Consider the following 16149-nt stretch of genomic DNA (forward strand, 5'->3'; position numbering starts at 1 on the left):
TCTCAGTGAATGTAGGTTTGCGGGAGGGGTGTGTGATGTCTCCATGGTTGTTTAATTTGTTTATGGATGGGGTTGTTAGGGAGGTGAATGCAAGAGTTTTGGAAAGAGAGGCAAGTATGAAGTCTGTTGTGGATGAGAGAGCTTGGGAAGTGAGTCAGTTGTTGTTCGCTGATGATACAGCGCTGGTGGCTGATTCATGTGAGAAAATGCAGAAGCTGGTGACTGAGTTTGGTAAAGTGTATGAAATAAGAAAGTTAAGAGTAAATGTGAATAAGAGCAAGGTTATTAGGTACAGTAGGGTTGAGGGTCAAGTCAATTGGGAGGTGAGTTTGAATGGAGAAAAACTGGAGGAAGTGAAGTGTTTTAGATATCTGGGAATGGATCTGGCAGCGGATGGAAACATGGAAGTGGAAGTGGATCATAGGGTGGGGGAGGGGGCGAAAATTCTGGGAGCCCTGAAGAATGTGTGGAAGTCGAGAATATTATCTCGGAAAGAAAAATGGGTATGTTTGAAGGAATAGTGGTTTCAACAATGTTGTATGGTTGCGTGGCGTGGACTATGGATAGAGTTGTGCGCAGGAGGATGGATGTGCTGGAAATGAGATGTTTGAGGACAATGTGTGGTGTGAGGTGGTTTGATCGAGTAAGTAACGTAAGGGTAAGAGAGATGTGTGGAAATAAAAAGAGCGTGGTTGAGAGAGCAGAAGAGGGTGTTTTGAAATGGTTTGGTCACATGGAGAGGATGAGTGAGGAAAGATTGACCAAGAGGATGTATGTGTCGGAGGTGGAGGGAACGAGGAGAAGAGGGAGACCAAATTGGAGATGGAAAGATGGAGTGAAAAAGATTTTGTGCGATCGTGGCCTGAACATGCAGGAGGGTGAAAGGAGGGCAAGGAATAGAGTGAATTGGAGCGATGTGGTATACTGGGGTTGACGTGCTGTCAGTGGATTGAATCAGGGCATGTGAGCGTCTGGGGTAAACCATGGAAAGCTGTGTAGGTATGTATATTTGCGTGTGTGGACGTATGTATATACATGTGTATGGGGGGGGGTTGGGCCATTTCTTTCGTCTGTTTCCTTGCGCTACCTCGCAAACGCGGGAGACAGCGACAAAGTAAAAAAAAAAAAATATATATATATATATATATATATATATATATATATATATATATATATATATATATATATATATATATATATATATATATATATATGATTTGGTAAACAGAGAAGAGGTGGTAAAAGCTTTGCAGAAGATGAAAGCCGGCAAGGCAAGGGGTTTGGATGGTATTGCAGTGGAATTTATTAAAAAAGGGGGTGACTGTATTGTTGACTGGTTGGTAAGGTTATCTAATGCATGTATGACTCATTTTGAGGTGCCTGAGGATTTGCAGAATGCTTGCATAGTACCATTGTACAAGGCAAAGGGAATAAGAGCGAGTGCTCAAACTGCAGAGGTATAAGTTTGTTGAGTATTCCTGGGAAATTATATGGGAGGATATTGATTGAGAGGGTGAAGGCATGTACAGAGCATCAGATTGGTGAAGAGCTGTGTGGTTTCAGAAGTGGCAGAGGATGTGTGGATCAGGTGTTTGCTTTGAAGAATGTATGTGAGAAATACTTAGAAAAGCAAATGGATTTGTATGTAGCATTTATGGATCTGGAGAAGGCATATGATAGAGTTGATAGAGATGCTCCGTGGAAGGTAAGAATATATGGTGTGGGAGGCAAGGTGTTAGAAGCAGTGAAAAGTTTTTATCGAGGATGTGATGCATGTGTATGTGTAGGAAGAGAGGAAAGTGATTGGTTCTCAGTGAACGTGGGTTTGAGGTAGGGGTGTGTGATGTCTCCATGGTTGTTTAATTTGTTTATGGATGGTGTTGTTAGGGAGGTGAATGGAAGAGTTTTGAAAGAGGGGCAAGTATGCAGTCTGTTGTGGATGATAGAGCTTGGAAAGTGAGTCAGTTGTTGTCTGATGATACAGTGCTGGTGGCTAATTCATGTAAGAAACTGCAGAAGCTGGTGACTGAGTTTGGTAAAGTGTATGAAAGAAGAAAGTTGAGAGTAAATGTGAATAAGAGCAAGGTTATTAGGTACAGTAGGGTTGAGGGTCAGGTCAATTGGGAGGTAAGTTTGAATGGAGAAAAACTGGAGGAAGTGAAGTGTTTTAGATATCTGGGAGTGGATTTGGCAGCGGATGGAACCATGGAAGCGGAAGTGAATCATAGGGTGGGGAAGGGGGTAAAAATTCTGGGAGCCTTGAAGAACGTGTGGAAGTCGAGTACATTATCTCAGAAAGCAAAAATGGGTATGTTTAAAGGAATAGTGGTTCCAACAATGTTGTATGGTTGCAAGGCGTGGGCTGTGGATAGAGTTGTGCGGAGGAGGGTGGATGTGCTGGAAATGAGATGTTTTAGGACAATATGTGGTGTGAGGTGGTTTGATTGATTAAATAATAATAGGGTAAGAGAGATGTGTGGTAATAAAAAGAGTGTGGTTGAGAGAGCAGAAGAGGGTGTTTTGAAATGGTGTGGTCACATGGAGAGAATGAGTGAGGAAAGATTGACCAAGAGGATATATGTGTCAGAGGTGGAGGGAACGAGGAGAAGTGGGAGACCAAGTTGGAGGTGGAAAGATGGAGTGAAAAAGATTTTGAGTTATCGGGGCCTGAACATGCAGGAGGGTGAAAGGATGCAAGGAATAGAGTGAATTGGAATGATGTAGTATACCGGGGTCGACGTGTTGTCAATGTATTGAACCAGGGCATGTGATGCGTCTGGGGTAAACCATGGAAAATTCTCTGGGGCCTGGATGTGGAAAGGGAGCTGTTGTTTTGGTGCATTATTACATGACAGCTAGAGACTGAATGTGAACAAATGGGTCCTTTGTTGTCTTTTTCTAGCGCTACCTCACACACATGAGGGGGGAGGGGGTTGTTATTTCATGTGTGGCGAGGTGTCGATGGGAATGAATAATGGCAGACAGTATGGATTATGTGCATGTGTATATATGTATATGTCTGTGTGTGTATATATATATATGTTTACGTTGAGATGTATAGGTATGTATATTTGCGTGTGTGGACGTGTGTGTATATATATGTGTATGTGGGTGGGTTGAGCCATTCTTTTGTCTGTTTCCTTGCGCTACTTCGCTAACGCGGGAGACAGTGACAAAGCAAAATAGATGATAAATATAATATATATTATCCTTGGGGATAGAGGATAAAGAATACTTCCCATGCATTCCTCTTGTGTTGTAGAAGGTGACTAAAGGGGACGGGAGTGGGGGGCAGAAAAACCCACCCCTTCTTGTATTATAGCTTTCTAAAGGGGAAACAGAAGAAGGAGTGATGCAGGGAGTGCTCATCCTCCTTGAAGGCTCAGATTGGGGTGTCTAAATGCGTGTTGATGTAACCAAGATGAGAAAAAAGGAGAGATAGGTACTATGTTTGAGGAAAGGAACCTGGATGTTTTGGCTCTGAGTGGAATGAAGCTCAAGGGTAAAGGGGAAGAGTGGTTTGGGAATGTCTTGGGAGTAAAGTCAGGGGTTAGTGAGAGGACAAGAGGAAGGGAAGGAGTAGCGCTACTCCTGAAATGGGAGTGGTGGGAGTATGTGATGGAGTGTAAGAAAGTAAACTCTAGATTGATATGGGTAAAACTGAAAGTGGATGGAGAGAGATGGGTGATTATTGGTGCATATACACCTGGGTATGAGAAGAAAGATCATGAGAGGCAAAGAGGCAAGCGTATTGGGAGCAGCTGAGTGAGTGTGTTAGTAGTTTTGATGCACGAGACCGGGTTATAGTAATGGGTGATTTGAATGCAAAGGTGAGTAATGTGCCAGTTGAGTTAATAATTGGTGCACATGGGGTGTTCAGTGTTGTAAATGGAAATGGTGAAGAGCTTGTAGATTTATGTGCTGAAAAAAAAATGCAGTCTGTTGTTGATGAGAGAGCTTGGGAAGTGAGTTAGTTATTGTTTGCTGATGATACAGTGCTGATGGCTGATTCAGGTGAGAAACTGCAGAAGCTGGTGACAGAGTTTGTTAAAGTGTGTGGAAGAAGAAAGCTGAGAGTAAATGTGAATAATAGCAAGGTTATTGGGTACAGTAGGGTAAAGGGACAAGTGAATTGGGAGTTAAGTTTGAATGGAGAAAAACTGGAGGAAGTGAAGTGTTTTAGATATCTGGGAGTGGATTTGGCACTGGATGGAACCATGGAAGCAGAAGTGAATCTTAGGGTGTGGGAGGGGGCGAAGGATCTGGGAGCATTGAAAAATTTGTGGAAGTTGAGAACGTTATCCTGGAATGTAAAAATGGGTATGTTTGAAGGAATAGTGGTTCTAACAATGTTATATGATTGCGAGGCATGGGCTATAGATCGAGTTTTGCGGAGGAGGGTGGATGTTATGGAAATGAGATGTTTAAGAGCAATATATGGTGTGAGGAGGTTTGATTGAGTGAGTAATGAAAGGGTAAGAGAGATGTGTGGTAATAAAAAGAGTGTGGTTGAGAGAGCAGAAGAGGGTGTTTTGAAATGGTTTGGTCACATGGAGAGAATGAGTGAGGAAAGATTGACTAAGAGGATATATATGTCAGAGGTGGAGGGAACAAGGAGAAGTAGGAGACCAAATTGGAGATGGAGAGATGGAGTGAAAAAGATTTTGAATGATCGGGGCCTGAACATGCAGGAGGCTGAAAGGCATGCAAGGAATAGTGTGAATTGGAACGATGTGGTATACTAGGGTCGACGTGCTGTCAATGGATTGAACTAGGGCATGTGAATCGTCTGGGGTAAACCATAGAAAGTTCTGTGGGGCCTGGATGTGGAAAGGGAGCTGTGGTTTCGGTGCATTATACATGACAGCTAGAGACTGAGTGTGAACAAATGTGGCCTTTTTTGTCTTTTCGTAGTGCTACCTCACACGCATGCGGAGGGAGGGGGTTGTCATTTCATGTGTGGCGGGATGGCAACGGGAATGAATAAAGGCAGCAAGTATGAATCATGTACATGTGTATGTATATATGTATGTGTCTGTGTTTGTATATATATGTATACGTTGAAACATATTAGTATGTATATGTGCGTGTGTGGACGTGTATGTATAGACATGTGGAAGTGGGTGGGTTGGGCCATTCTTTCGTCTGTTTCCTTGCACTACTTTGCTAACACGGGAGACAGTGACAAAATATAATAAAGAAATAAATATAAACCACATGGGAGACTGATTAAGACGCAAGAATTATTGGTCAGAATAAGGGGGAGACTCCTCTAATGGATGAAAGATTACTTTAGTGGAAATGAGCAAGGATGCATGTCAGAGGAGCCTTCCTTAAAAGGATGGAATGCACTAATGCAGTGCATCAGGGTTCTGTTTTGGGTTTGTTAATCTTCTTAGTCTGCATATATTACTTGCCAGAAGGTATGGACTCCTGCCTGAATATGTTTGCAGATGAGGCAAAGGTCATGAGGGAAGATAAAAGTAAGGAGGATTGCATCATCTTACATGGGGACCTAAACAGACTCCAAAGTTGGTCTGATATATGGTTGATGAAATTCAACCCAAGCAAATGTAAAACATTGAGAATGGGACAAAGTGAAACAGGGTTCAAAATTGTTAGTGTCTAGCAGGAAATATTATTTAGGATTCTGTGTGTGAGAAGGATTTGGGAGTCAACATTGTGTCCAACCTGATGCCAGAGTCCCATTTCAAGAGAATAGTAAAGGAGACAAAATAGTCATCTGGCTATTATCAGAATAGCTTTCAAGTATATGGTTAAGAAAATATTTTGTAAGCTTTTCTTATTGTACATAAGACCAAAGCTTGAATGTTATTCTCAAGTTTGGTCACTTTGCCTAAAGAAGCACATAGAGCCAATAGAGAAGGTTTAGAGGAGTGTATCAAAGATGGCACCAGAATTGAGAGAGCCAAGTTACAGGGAAAGACTAAAGGCTTTAGATTTGTCCACCTTAGAAGAGAGAAGTGTGAGAAGTGACCAGAACACACACTGTAAGTTTTTAAAACATCGATGATGAGGACGATGAAAAATTCTTTAAGAGATGTAGAAATAGAGCAACAAGAGGACATAGCATGAATTAAGCAAGAAACTTTTCAAAAAAGATGTAAAGAATTACTTTCATAGTATAAGTGAGCAATGGATAAATGGAATTAGGTAACTGAAGCTGTGGCAGATGGAAGACATACATGATTTTGTTATATGATGGTAGAGAATGTTCAAGGGATGGGGCCCCCATGATTGTAAGACTCTTTTCCCCCCATACATTACCAAGAGTTAATCACTCACCATCCTAAGCTGGGTACTCATTTATCTTCTATCCCTGAGAAGGGGTAAAGACATATGATATGACTGCTTCACCCAGGATTCAACTCCATCATGGCCTGACTCCAGTCAGATCCATGCTGACTAACAGTCAAAAATGCACTACAGTGTGTGTGTGTGTGTGTGTGTGTGTGTGTGTGTATGATGTGCGGGGTAGTAAATAAGTGATGTAAGAAAGTAATAGAGTATATGAAGTAAGGTAATTTGATATATACATGGTCCCTGTCCTCTGCCAATTTAGGTGAAAATGAAAATTAAAATTCACAATTTTCCCTAATGTGTGCTGACTTATTTCATGTGTTAAAATAATTTAATATTTAGTATTTTAATACTTCTCTTTTATATTTAGTATTTTAATACTTCTCTTTTAATGTTACTTAAATTTTTTTTGTATGGTACTTAGGTTCAAGATAGATTTTTATGTAAGATGTAAAACATCAAGCTGATAAAGAATAATTAACCATTTATGTGGGAAAAAATTATTGTTGCCCTCATCTATGAAACGATAAATTTTGTTTAGATCAAATTAAATAAGTTCCTGGAAAATTGAGCTGTGAACCTATTTCTAATAGGGAGTTCTAAGTTGATTTAACAGTTGATTTTCTTTCAGAAACTGGACTGTTGCTGTGACTTAAAAAAATTAAGTAATGTCCGCATTTTAGAGACTGGACTGTTGCTGAGATTTGAAAAAAATTAGGTAATGTCTATATAATAGATTATTACCTATTGGTAAGCAGTGAAGTGTAGGTCACCGTCATGACAACAACTGAGCAGAATGCTGTTAATAAATCATGGGAACTCTCCTTGTATGAACTTCACAGAACTCCCCAGGAAGCTATAACAGACAACACTGAAATTGCTGTTTCTCCACGCTCCTTACACTCTGAACTTATGTGCCCAATATGCCTGGATATGTTGAAGAATACTATGACCACAAAGGAATGCCTTCATCGATTTTGTCAGGTGAGTAAACCATAGTGCAGAGTTAGCCTTTGGTGTCTTGATGGGTCCTTGTGTTGAATTCTTTTGTTAACTTTTGGAGACTGTAAGGGTCCTTGTGTGAAGTCCTTATGTCAAACCTATTTTTATCTTTGATACAGAGTACAACTGGTATGAGGAACTCACCATAGAACATGTATGGTACAAGCCCATTTTTCCTAAGATGTATAGTCAGCAAACAGGTATTGCTGCACTTGCAGATCTTCACATTTTGAAACACAAGATGAAGAGTTTTGATATATTATACTGCCTGTTATCTTGTTATGGATTGCCAGGAACCTTTATTTGGCAATCACATTACTAAAATAGGAAAGGTGTTATTTACATTGGAAGGATGAATGGAATTAACCTCATCCTGTATTCTCTTTATCAAAATGCATTTCAAAAATCATTTTTATATTTCAGTTTTGGAATGAGTACATATAGGCAAAGTAATACACAAAATAATGTTACAATTACATTTTGAATTGTATTGTTACTGACTGTTATTGTGAATCCAAGTTTTCTCATTGAATACAAGAATTATTTAAAAAAAAACAACTGAAAATGTACTTTTGGAAAGTACATTTTGCTGATATACTCACTGCTTGTCAAATGAACATTTGAGTGTTATTACCAGCAAAAGCCAAACGGTTGAAAAGGCTTGATACCAGGGGAGAATGGCTATTTTTGTCCAGCCCATAACATCAGCTGGACTATCTGAGTTGGAGTTTGTCTCCTAATCATGTGAAATTTTATCTTCACCAGTGTCGCTGCCTGATTTCCCAATGTGTACTTGGTCATCTTGGTCATAGTCATCATCAGTTAGCTTACTGTGGCTCAGAGAGCAGTGGAAAGGCAAGAAGTAAGCCAGAGGCGAGTACCTTGTCATAGAAATCTTGCCATGCTGTCATGTGCTCATGTAAATAAATGTTTGTGCGACCATTAATTGAGTGAAATGACTCCTGCCATGCTCTTATATAGTGGGAATTATAGAAAACATATCTACAGTCCCACATGAGTAATCTTGGGATAATGATTTTCAGAATATAAGTGACCTGAGTTAACTTTAGATCATAATGATTTCAGAAATCTCAGTCTGAGTATATTCAGGGTGAAAGAGGAAGGGGTTTACAGGTATGTCTATATTCCTATTGTCTACTGTTTCTTTTAGTGAAACCTTTCTTGTATTCCCTGAGTGAAATATACTTAGATATTCAATATTTGTGAAAAAAGGGAATACAGGATATGATTAAACTGAAATGAAATATGCAGCAGTGAAAGTATATTCAGAAAATCTGGCAGAGTTGTATGACTCAAATTTCAAAACAAAAATGTTTCAGGTAAGACTTCATTTTAGTCATTGTGCTGTATTTCATTCACGTTTCATGTGATCAGATTGTTACTTGTGCCTTTCATTTTAAGTGTTTGATGGTGAATGGAATGCAGCCCTGATCCATATGATTTTTTTTTATTCAGTTATTCTATTTCTTGCCCTCCTTTCACTCTGCATTTACTATGGTAACAAAGAAGTCTTTTCACTCATCTCCACCTCCAAATTGTTCATAAATTCTGAACTCTCCTTTCACCTTCCGAACTATCCCTGGCAATCTCATACCAACACTTCTACCATGCTGTCCCAAACCATCTTCAACGAACCTTTGTGCCATCATGCATGAACGCTCGTAATATTACCACAAATCTCTTACCCTTACGTTATACTCGATAAACCTACTCAGATTACCATTTGGTCTTAATGCTCTTTTGCAATTCTTTCCTACCTTTGGAACATCTAAGGTCCTTGTGAACCTCCAACTTAAACATTTTTTTTGACAGATCAACTGATCAAACTCACTTTTGCTTCGTAGGTACGTGTTCTCCATTTTCCCAAATTTTTAGCACCAAATTTTGCCTGCCAACCCCACCCTTTAAACACTAGACTAATTGTTCCATACTGTCATCCGTCACTTTATATATTCAGAACACTTCATTCGCATATTTCTAAAATAGAAAGTACTTCCATTGGAGGATTGACCCTTAACCCCATCTGTTCCTTATAAAACCTGCTTTAAATCACATTTATATTCATTTTGTGTCCAACATTACAAAAACCATACAGTTCATGACAGTTTCTAATTGAATGCTACCTGCTGTTGGAATCATTCACATAAACAACGACTATTTCAAAAACTCCCAACCCAAACAGACTTTGAAATGCATTTTTGCAGACTCCTGTTTCAATACCTTACAACCCCATCCAAAACAAAGTTAAAAGAGACATACCAGGAGCACTGGCAACTTTACAGTCCATGAAACCAACTCACTTTCTGACGTTGAGTTTGCTCCTAACATGTAACATCTTCATCATCAAACATGTTCACTGCTTCAATCCCATTGTACCTGCACACATTGTTCTTAATCCTTCACAAGCATTCTTGCACTCAAAGATGCCTTCCCAGATCCAAAATGTAACAAACCATTGCTTTTCATAGAAATTTCCATCTGTCATTCTCAGAAAAAATTTCCGATCCACAATAATCTCTCCAGCTCTAAACCGATGCTTTACCAAATCTATGCTCTGTCCCACATGCCTTACCTCATAAATTTCAATACTGACCTGATATTCAGATCTAAAAATTTCAAACTCTATTGAGTATATTCAGGCTATTAACCTTGGGCTTCGTTCTAATTGCATTGCTCACTTTCCCTATAACCTCTTGATCCCGAGTGAAATATGATATCAATATTTAAAAATTACAACAGTCAAAAACGAACACCCTTTCTAATACATGTCCAGCTCATTCACAAACGCGCTGTTTGCTCAATCTTCGCAAACTAAAATTTCAGGCTTAGTTACAATCTATTTCTTCCTACTCATTCACTTTCCACTCGACAATATTGCACCCTTATTTCAAGCTCTGTCTGAACAATTCAACAGATCCATTATTTTTTTATATTATGTGTTAGGGAATTGTTAGGGCAAGCAGTGAAAAGTTTTTATCGAGGATGTAAGGCATGTGTATGTGTAGGAAGAGAGGAAAGTGGTTGGTTCTCAGTGAATGTTGGTATGCGGCAGGGTTGTGTGATGTCTCCATGGTTATTTAATTTGTTTATGGATGGGGTTGTTAGGGAGGTGAATGCAAGAGTTTTGTAAAGAGGGGCAAGTATACAGTCTGTTGTGGATGAGAGAGCTTGGGAAGTGAGTCAGTTGTTGTTCGCTGATGATACAGCACTGGTGACTGAGTTTGGTAAAGTGTGTGAAAGAAGAAAGCTGAGTGTAAGTGTGAATAAGAGCAAGGTTATTAGTTACAGTAGAGTTGAGGGACAAGTCAATTGGGAGGTAAGTTTGAATGGAGAAAAACTGGAGGAAGTGAAGTGTTTTAGATCTATGGGAGTGGATATGGCAGCGGATGGAACCATGGAAGTGGAAGTGAATCATAGGGTGGGGGAGAGGGCGAAAGTTCTGGGAGCATTGAAGAATGTGTGGAAGTCGAAAACATTATCTCGGAAAGCAAAAATGGGTATGTTTGAAGGAATAGTGGTTCCAACAATATGGTTGCGAGGCATGGGCTATAGATAGAGTTGTGCGGAGGAGGATGGATGTGTGGGAAATGAGATGTTTTAGGACAATATGTGGTGTGAGATGGTTTGATCGAGTAGGTAATAATAGGGTAAGAGAGATGTGTGGTAATAAAAAGAGTGTGGTTGAGAGAACAGAAGAGGGTGTTCTGAAATGGTTTTGTCACATGGAGAGAATGAGTGAGGAAAGATTGACCAAGTGGATATATGTGTCAGAGGTGGAGTGAACGAAAAGTGGGAGAGCAAATTGGAGGTGGAAAGATGAAGTGAAAAAGATTTCGAGTGATTGAGGCCTGAACATGCAGGAGGGTGAAAGGCGTGCAAGGAATAGAGTGAATTAGAATGATGTGGTATACCGGGCTCGACGTGCAATCACTGGATTGAACCTGGGCGTGTGAAGCATCTGGGGTAAACCATGGAAAGTTCTGTGGGGCCTGGATGTGGAAAGGGAGCTGTGGTTTCAGTGCATTATACATGACAGCTAGAGACTGAGTGTGAACGAATGTGGCCTTTGTTGTCTTTTCCTAGTGCTACCTTGCACACATGCGGGGGGAGAGGGGTTGTTATTTCATGTGTGGCGGGACGGCGATGGGAATGAATAAAGGCAGACAGTATGAATTATGTACATGTGTATATATGTATATGTCTGTGTGTGTATATATATGCATACGTTGAGATGTATGGGTATGTATATTTGTGTGTGAACGTGTATGTATATATATGTGTATGTGGATGGGTTGGGCCATTCTTTCGTCTGTTTCCTTGCTCTACCTCACTAATGCGGGAGACAGCGACAAAGGAAAATAAATAGAATATATTTCAAATATAAGATACCTGTCTTGTGAACATTGTTTATACATATTTCAAATATAAGATACCTATCTTGTGAACATTGTTATTCATGCTCTAAAGTCATGTGATTAAAGGAAAATTAGCTTGCTTTGGTTTGATAATTCCCTCATGAACAAAACGTGATATCTATCAGATCATCTACTGCCCTTAGCAAAACTATTGACTTTATAAAGAAACTAGTCAATCCTTTTACTTTTTTTGTACACACACAATAATTGGCACAGTAATTTGCAGTATTGATATTTCATTACAGTACAGGAATCATTGTTATTTGGGAAATGAATTATTATTTTTTTGGCCTACTGTAGTGGACTCCATAGCAGTGGAGAAAATGACACAGTTATTGATGAGGCATTAGAGATGTTTACAGAAAAATAATTTTGATATTTTCCTTTTTTTCCTGTGTTTGATATTTATTTATTTATTTTGCTTTGTCGCTGTCTCCCGCGTTAGTGAGGTAGCGCAAGGAAACAGACGAAAGAAATGGCCCAACCCACCCACATACACATGTATATATATACACGTCCACACACACAAATATTCATACCTATACATCTCAACATATACATATATATACACACACAGACATATACATATATACACATGTACATATTTCATACTGTCTGCCCTTATTCATTCCCATCGCCACCTCGCCACACATGAAATAACAACCCCCTCCCCCCTCGTGTGTGTGAGGTAGCGCTAGGAAAAGATAAAAAAGGCCACATTTGCTCACACTCAGTCTCTAGCTGTTATGTAATAATGCACCGAAAGCACAACTCCCTTTCCACATTCAGGCCCAACAGAACTTTCCATGGTTTACCCCAGACGCTTCACATGCCCTGGTTCAATCCATTGACAGCACGTCAACCCCGGTATACCACATCGTTCCAATTCTCTCTATTCCTTGCACACCTTTCACCCTCCTGCCTGTTCAGGCCCTGATCACTCAAAATCTTTTTCACTCCATCTTTCCACCTCCAATTTAGTCTCCCACTTCTCCTCATTCCCTCCACCTTTGACACATATATCCTCTTGGTCAATCTTTCCTCACTCATTCTCTCCATGTGACCAAACCATTTCAAAACACCGTCTTCTGCTCTCTTAATCACACTCTTTTTATTACCACACATCTCTCTTACCCTATTATTACTTACTTGATCAAACCATCTCACACCACATATTGTCCTCAAACATCTCATTTCCTGCACATCCACCCTCCTCCACACAACTCTATCCATAGCCCACACCTCGCAACCATATAACATAGTTGAAACCACTATTCATTCAAACATACCCATTTTTGCTTTCTGAGATAATGTTCTCGACTTCCACACATTCTTCAACGCTCCCAGAACTTTCACCCCTCCCCTACCCTATGACTCACTTTCACTTCCATGGTTCCATCCACTGCCAAATCCACTCCCAGATATCTAAAACACTTCACTTCCTCCAGTTTTCTCCATTCAGACTTACCTCCCAGTTGACTTGTCCCTCAACCCTACTGTACCTAATAACCTTGCTCTTATTCACATTTACTCTCAGCTTTCTTCTTTCACACACTTTACCAGACTCGGTCACCAGCTTCTCCAGTTCCTCACCTGACTCAGCCACCAGCGCTGTATCATCAGCAAACAATAACTGACTCACTTCCCAAGCTCTCTCATCCACAACAGACTGCATACTTGCCCCTCTTTCCAAAACTCTTGCATTCACCTCCCTAACAACCCCATCCATAAACAAATTAAACAACCATGGAGACATCACACACCCCTGCCACAAACCTACATTCGCTGAGAACAATCACTTTCCTCTCTTCCTACACATACACATGCCTTACATCCTCGATTAAAACTTTTCACTGTTTCTAACAACTTTCCTCCCACACCGTATATTCTTAATACCTTTCACAGAGCATCTCTATCAACTCTATCATATGCCTTCTCCAGATCCATAAGTGCTTCATACAAATACATTTGCTTTTCTAAGTATTTCTCACATACATTCTTCAAAGCAAACACCTGATCCACACATCCTCTACCACTTCTGAAACCACACTGCTCTTCCCCAATCTGATGCTCTGTACATGCCTTCACCCTCTCAATCAATACCCTCCCATATAATTTCCCAGGAATACTTAACAAACTTATACCTCTGTTATTTGAGCACTCACTTTTATCCCCTTTGCCTTTCTACATTGGCACTATGCAAGCATTCTGCCAATCCTCAGGCACCTCACTGTAAGTCATACATGCATTAAATAACCTTACCAACCACTCAACAATACAATCACCCCCTTTTGTGATAAATTCCGCTGCAATATCTTGCAAACCTTCTGCCTTGCCAGCTTTCATCTTCCACAAAGCTTTTACTACCTCTTCTCTGTTTACCAAATCATTCTTCCTAACCCTTTCACTTTGCACACCGCCTCGACCAAAACACCCGATATCTGCCACTCTATCATCAAACACATTCAACAAGCCTTCAAAATACTCACTCCATCTCCTCACATCACCACTACTTGTTATCTCTTCCCCATTAGCCCCCTTCACCGATGTTCCCATTTGTTCCCTTGTCTTACGCACTTTATTTACCTCCTTCCAATAATAGGAGGCATGAGTGATTTAAAGGATTGTTAATCATTTTTGATGACAGGGTGGCAGATTTAGGGTGTTTGGGTGAGGATGGTAAGCAGTGAGAGCCATGGCAAGTGATTTAGTGAAAGGAGAAGAGGTCCTAAAAGCCTTGCATGAATTGAATTGTGGGAAGCAGCTGGAGTGGATGGTATTGCAATTAAGTTTCTTAAGAAAAGGAGCAATTGTGTTGTTGATTGGTTAATTAAGATTTCCATTGTATATACAAGAATGGATCGTGGTAAGTTGCCTAAGGATTGGTGGAATGCACTTATAGTGCCACTGTATGAAGGCAAGGGGGACAAAGGTGAGTGTTCAAATTACAGAGGTAATATTTTGCTGAATGTATGTGGTAAACTGTGTGAACAAGTGGTGACTGATAAGGTGGTCGCATGCACAGAGTATCAGATTGGGGAAGAACAGTGTGGTTTCAGAAGTGGTAGAGAATGTGTGGATCAGATGTTTGCTCTAATGCTTAGAGAAACAATGATTTTCATGTGGCATTTATGGATAAAGAGAAAGATTATGATCGGGTTAATAGAGATACTTTGTGAAAGATGTTGCATATATGTGGTGTGAGGAAACCTATTATCCATGAGGAGTTTTTATCGAGAGAGTAAGGTGTTTGTGTGTGTGTTAGGACAGAGAGGAGGGTTAGTGGTTCCTGATGAAGTTGGATCTGTTTCAGGGGTGTATAGTGGCACCATGGCTGTTTAGTTTGTTTATTGATGGGTGGTGAGGGAGGTAAAGGCAAGGGTCTTGGAGAGATGGACAGGTGTGCAGTCTGTAGGGAGTGAGGGATTCTGTGAAGTGAGTTTTTGTTTGCTGATGATGTGGCACTGGGGGCATATTCAAGTGAGAAACTGCTGAAGTTGGTGTCTGAATTTGGGAGAGTGTGTGAAAAGAATAAGTTGAGAGTAAATGTGAATAAAAGCAAGATTGTTAGGTATAGCAAGTGTCACAATGATACAGGAGTTTTTTTTTTCCAGCAAAATATTTTAGCTTTTTACCTGTTATCTGTTACAGAAACCCTTCTTTATCTAAGTATAGCAAAATGAGAATGAAAGCTGAAAAAGATTGATGTGCTAGCTTCTTCCAGGCCTGTTTAGATATCTCTAGCCAGTATATCATAACATTAGTTGCCTACAGATGTCTCTTCCACATGTACAAGGTTAGTGGGGATGTCTCCCATGCAGGCTTTCCTCTGTCTTTTGTATTCCTCTAGAGTCACCCTCTAAGTCACTAATTTCGTCTTTCTCATATTCTTCTCCTTCACTTTCCTCACCAACTGATGCATATGTGTTCCTCCTGATAACACAGGTCATCTAACTATTTATGGGATTTCTATAAGGTCTCCGTGTAGGTTGACAGCTATGTTTACTGATGGCTGTAGGAGTACTTAAGATAGCTGAATTTTTTCCTTTTTTTCCATTTAGCTACATATGAGACTTCTATAAGCTACTAATGGTACAGTCAGTTGGTATAGATATTCAAACAGGTGTGGAAATAGTTAGCACATTATTTTTTGTTGGCTTTCATTCTAAGAGCGCATGAATTGTTGTTGGTTGCCATATTAGGGTTAAGCAAAACTCTTCACTTGCCCCACCTGATCATCTGACTCACCTTCCCCTTTGAAAGTTAAATCACCATCTGGTGACCTTTTTGGATTGAGGCCAATGAAGTAAGAATGGGGATTTTGGTAGCATAGTATTGTGGCTAGGTGTTCGGGGTGGTTACAACTTAGCAAATGATTCCAGCATTGTTT

At 40.0% G+C, this 16149-nt stretch overlaps 1 protein-coding gene across 3 annotated transcripts in view; it reads left to right on the forward strand.

The window, feature by feature from the left end:
• Positions 1-16149, forward strand: part of Sce (E3 ubiquitin-protein ligase Sce) — an 85923-nt gene that overhangs the window by 9813 nt on the left and 59961 nt on the right. For 2 of the 3 annotated variants that reach the window (XM_071665074.1, XM_071665073.1), the window contains 2 exons: positions 6953-7305; positions 8089-8196. In XM_071665074.1, the coding sequence (XP_071521175.1) occupies positions 7099-7305; positions 8089-8196 (315 nt within the window). In that variant the 5' untranslated portion in view covers positions 6953-7098. The remainder of the gene's footprint in view (positions 1-6952; positions 7306-8088; positions 8197-16149) is intronic. The other variant, XM_071665075.1, reaches the window with a different exon arrangement.

Source organism: Panulirus ornatus, chromosome 9 (assembly GCF_036320965.1).
Source record: "Panulirus ornatus isolate Po-2019 chromosome 9, ASM3632096v1, whole genome shotgun sequence".
In the NCBI taxonomy this organism is placed as follows: Eukaryota; Metazoa; Arthropoda; class Malacostraca; order Decapoda; family Palinuridae; genus Panulirus; species Panulirus ornatus.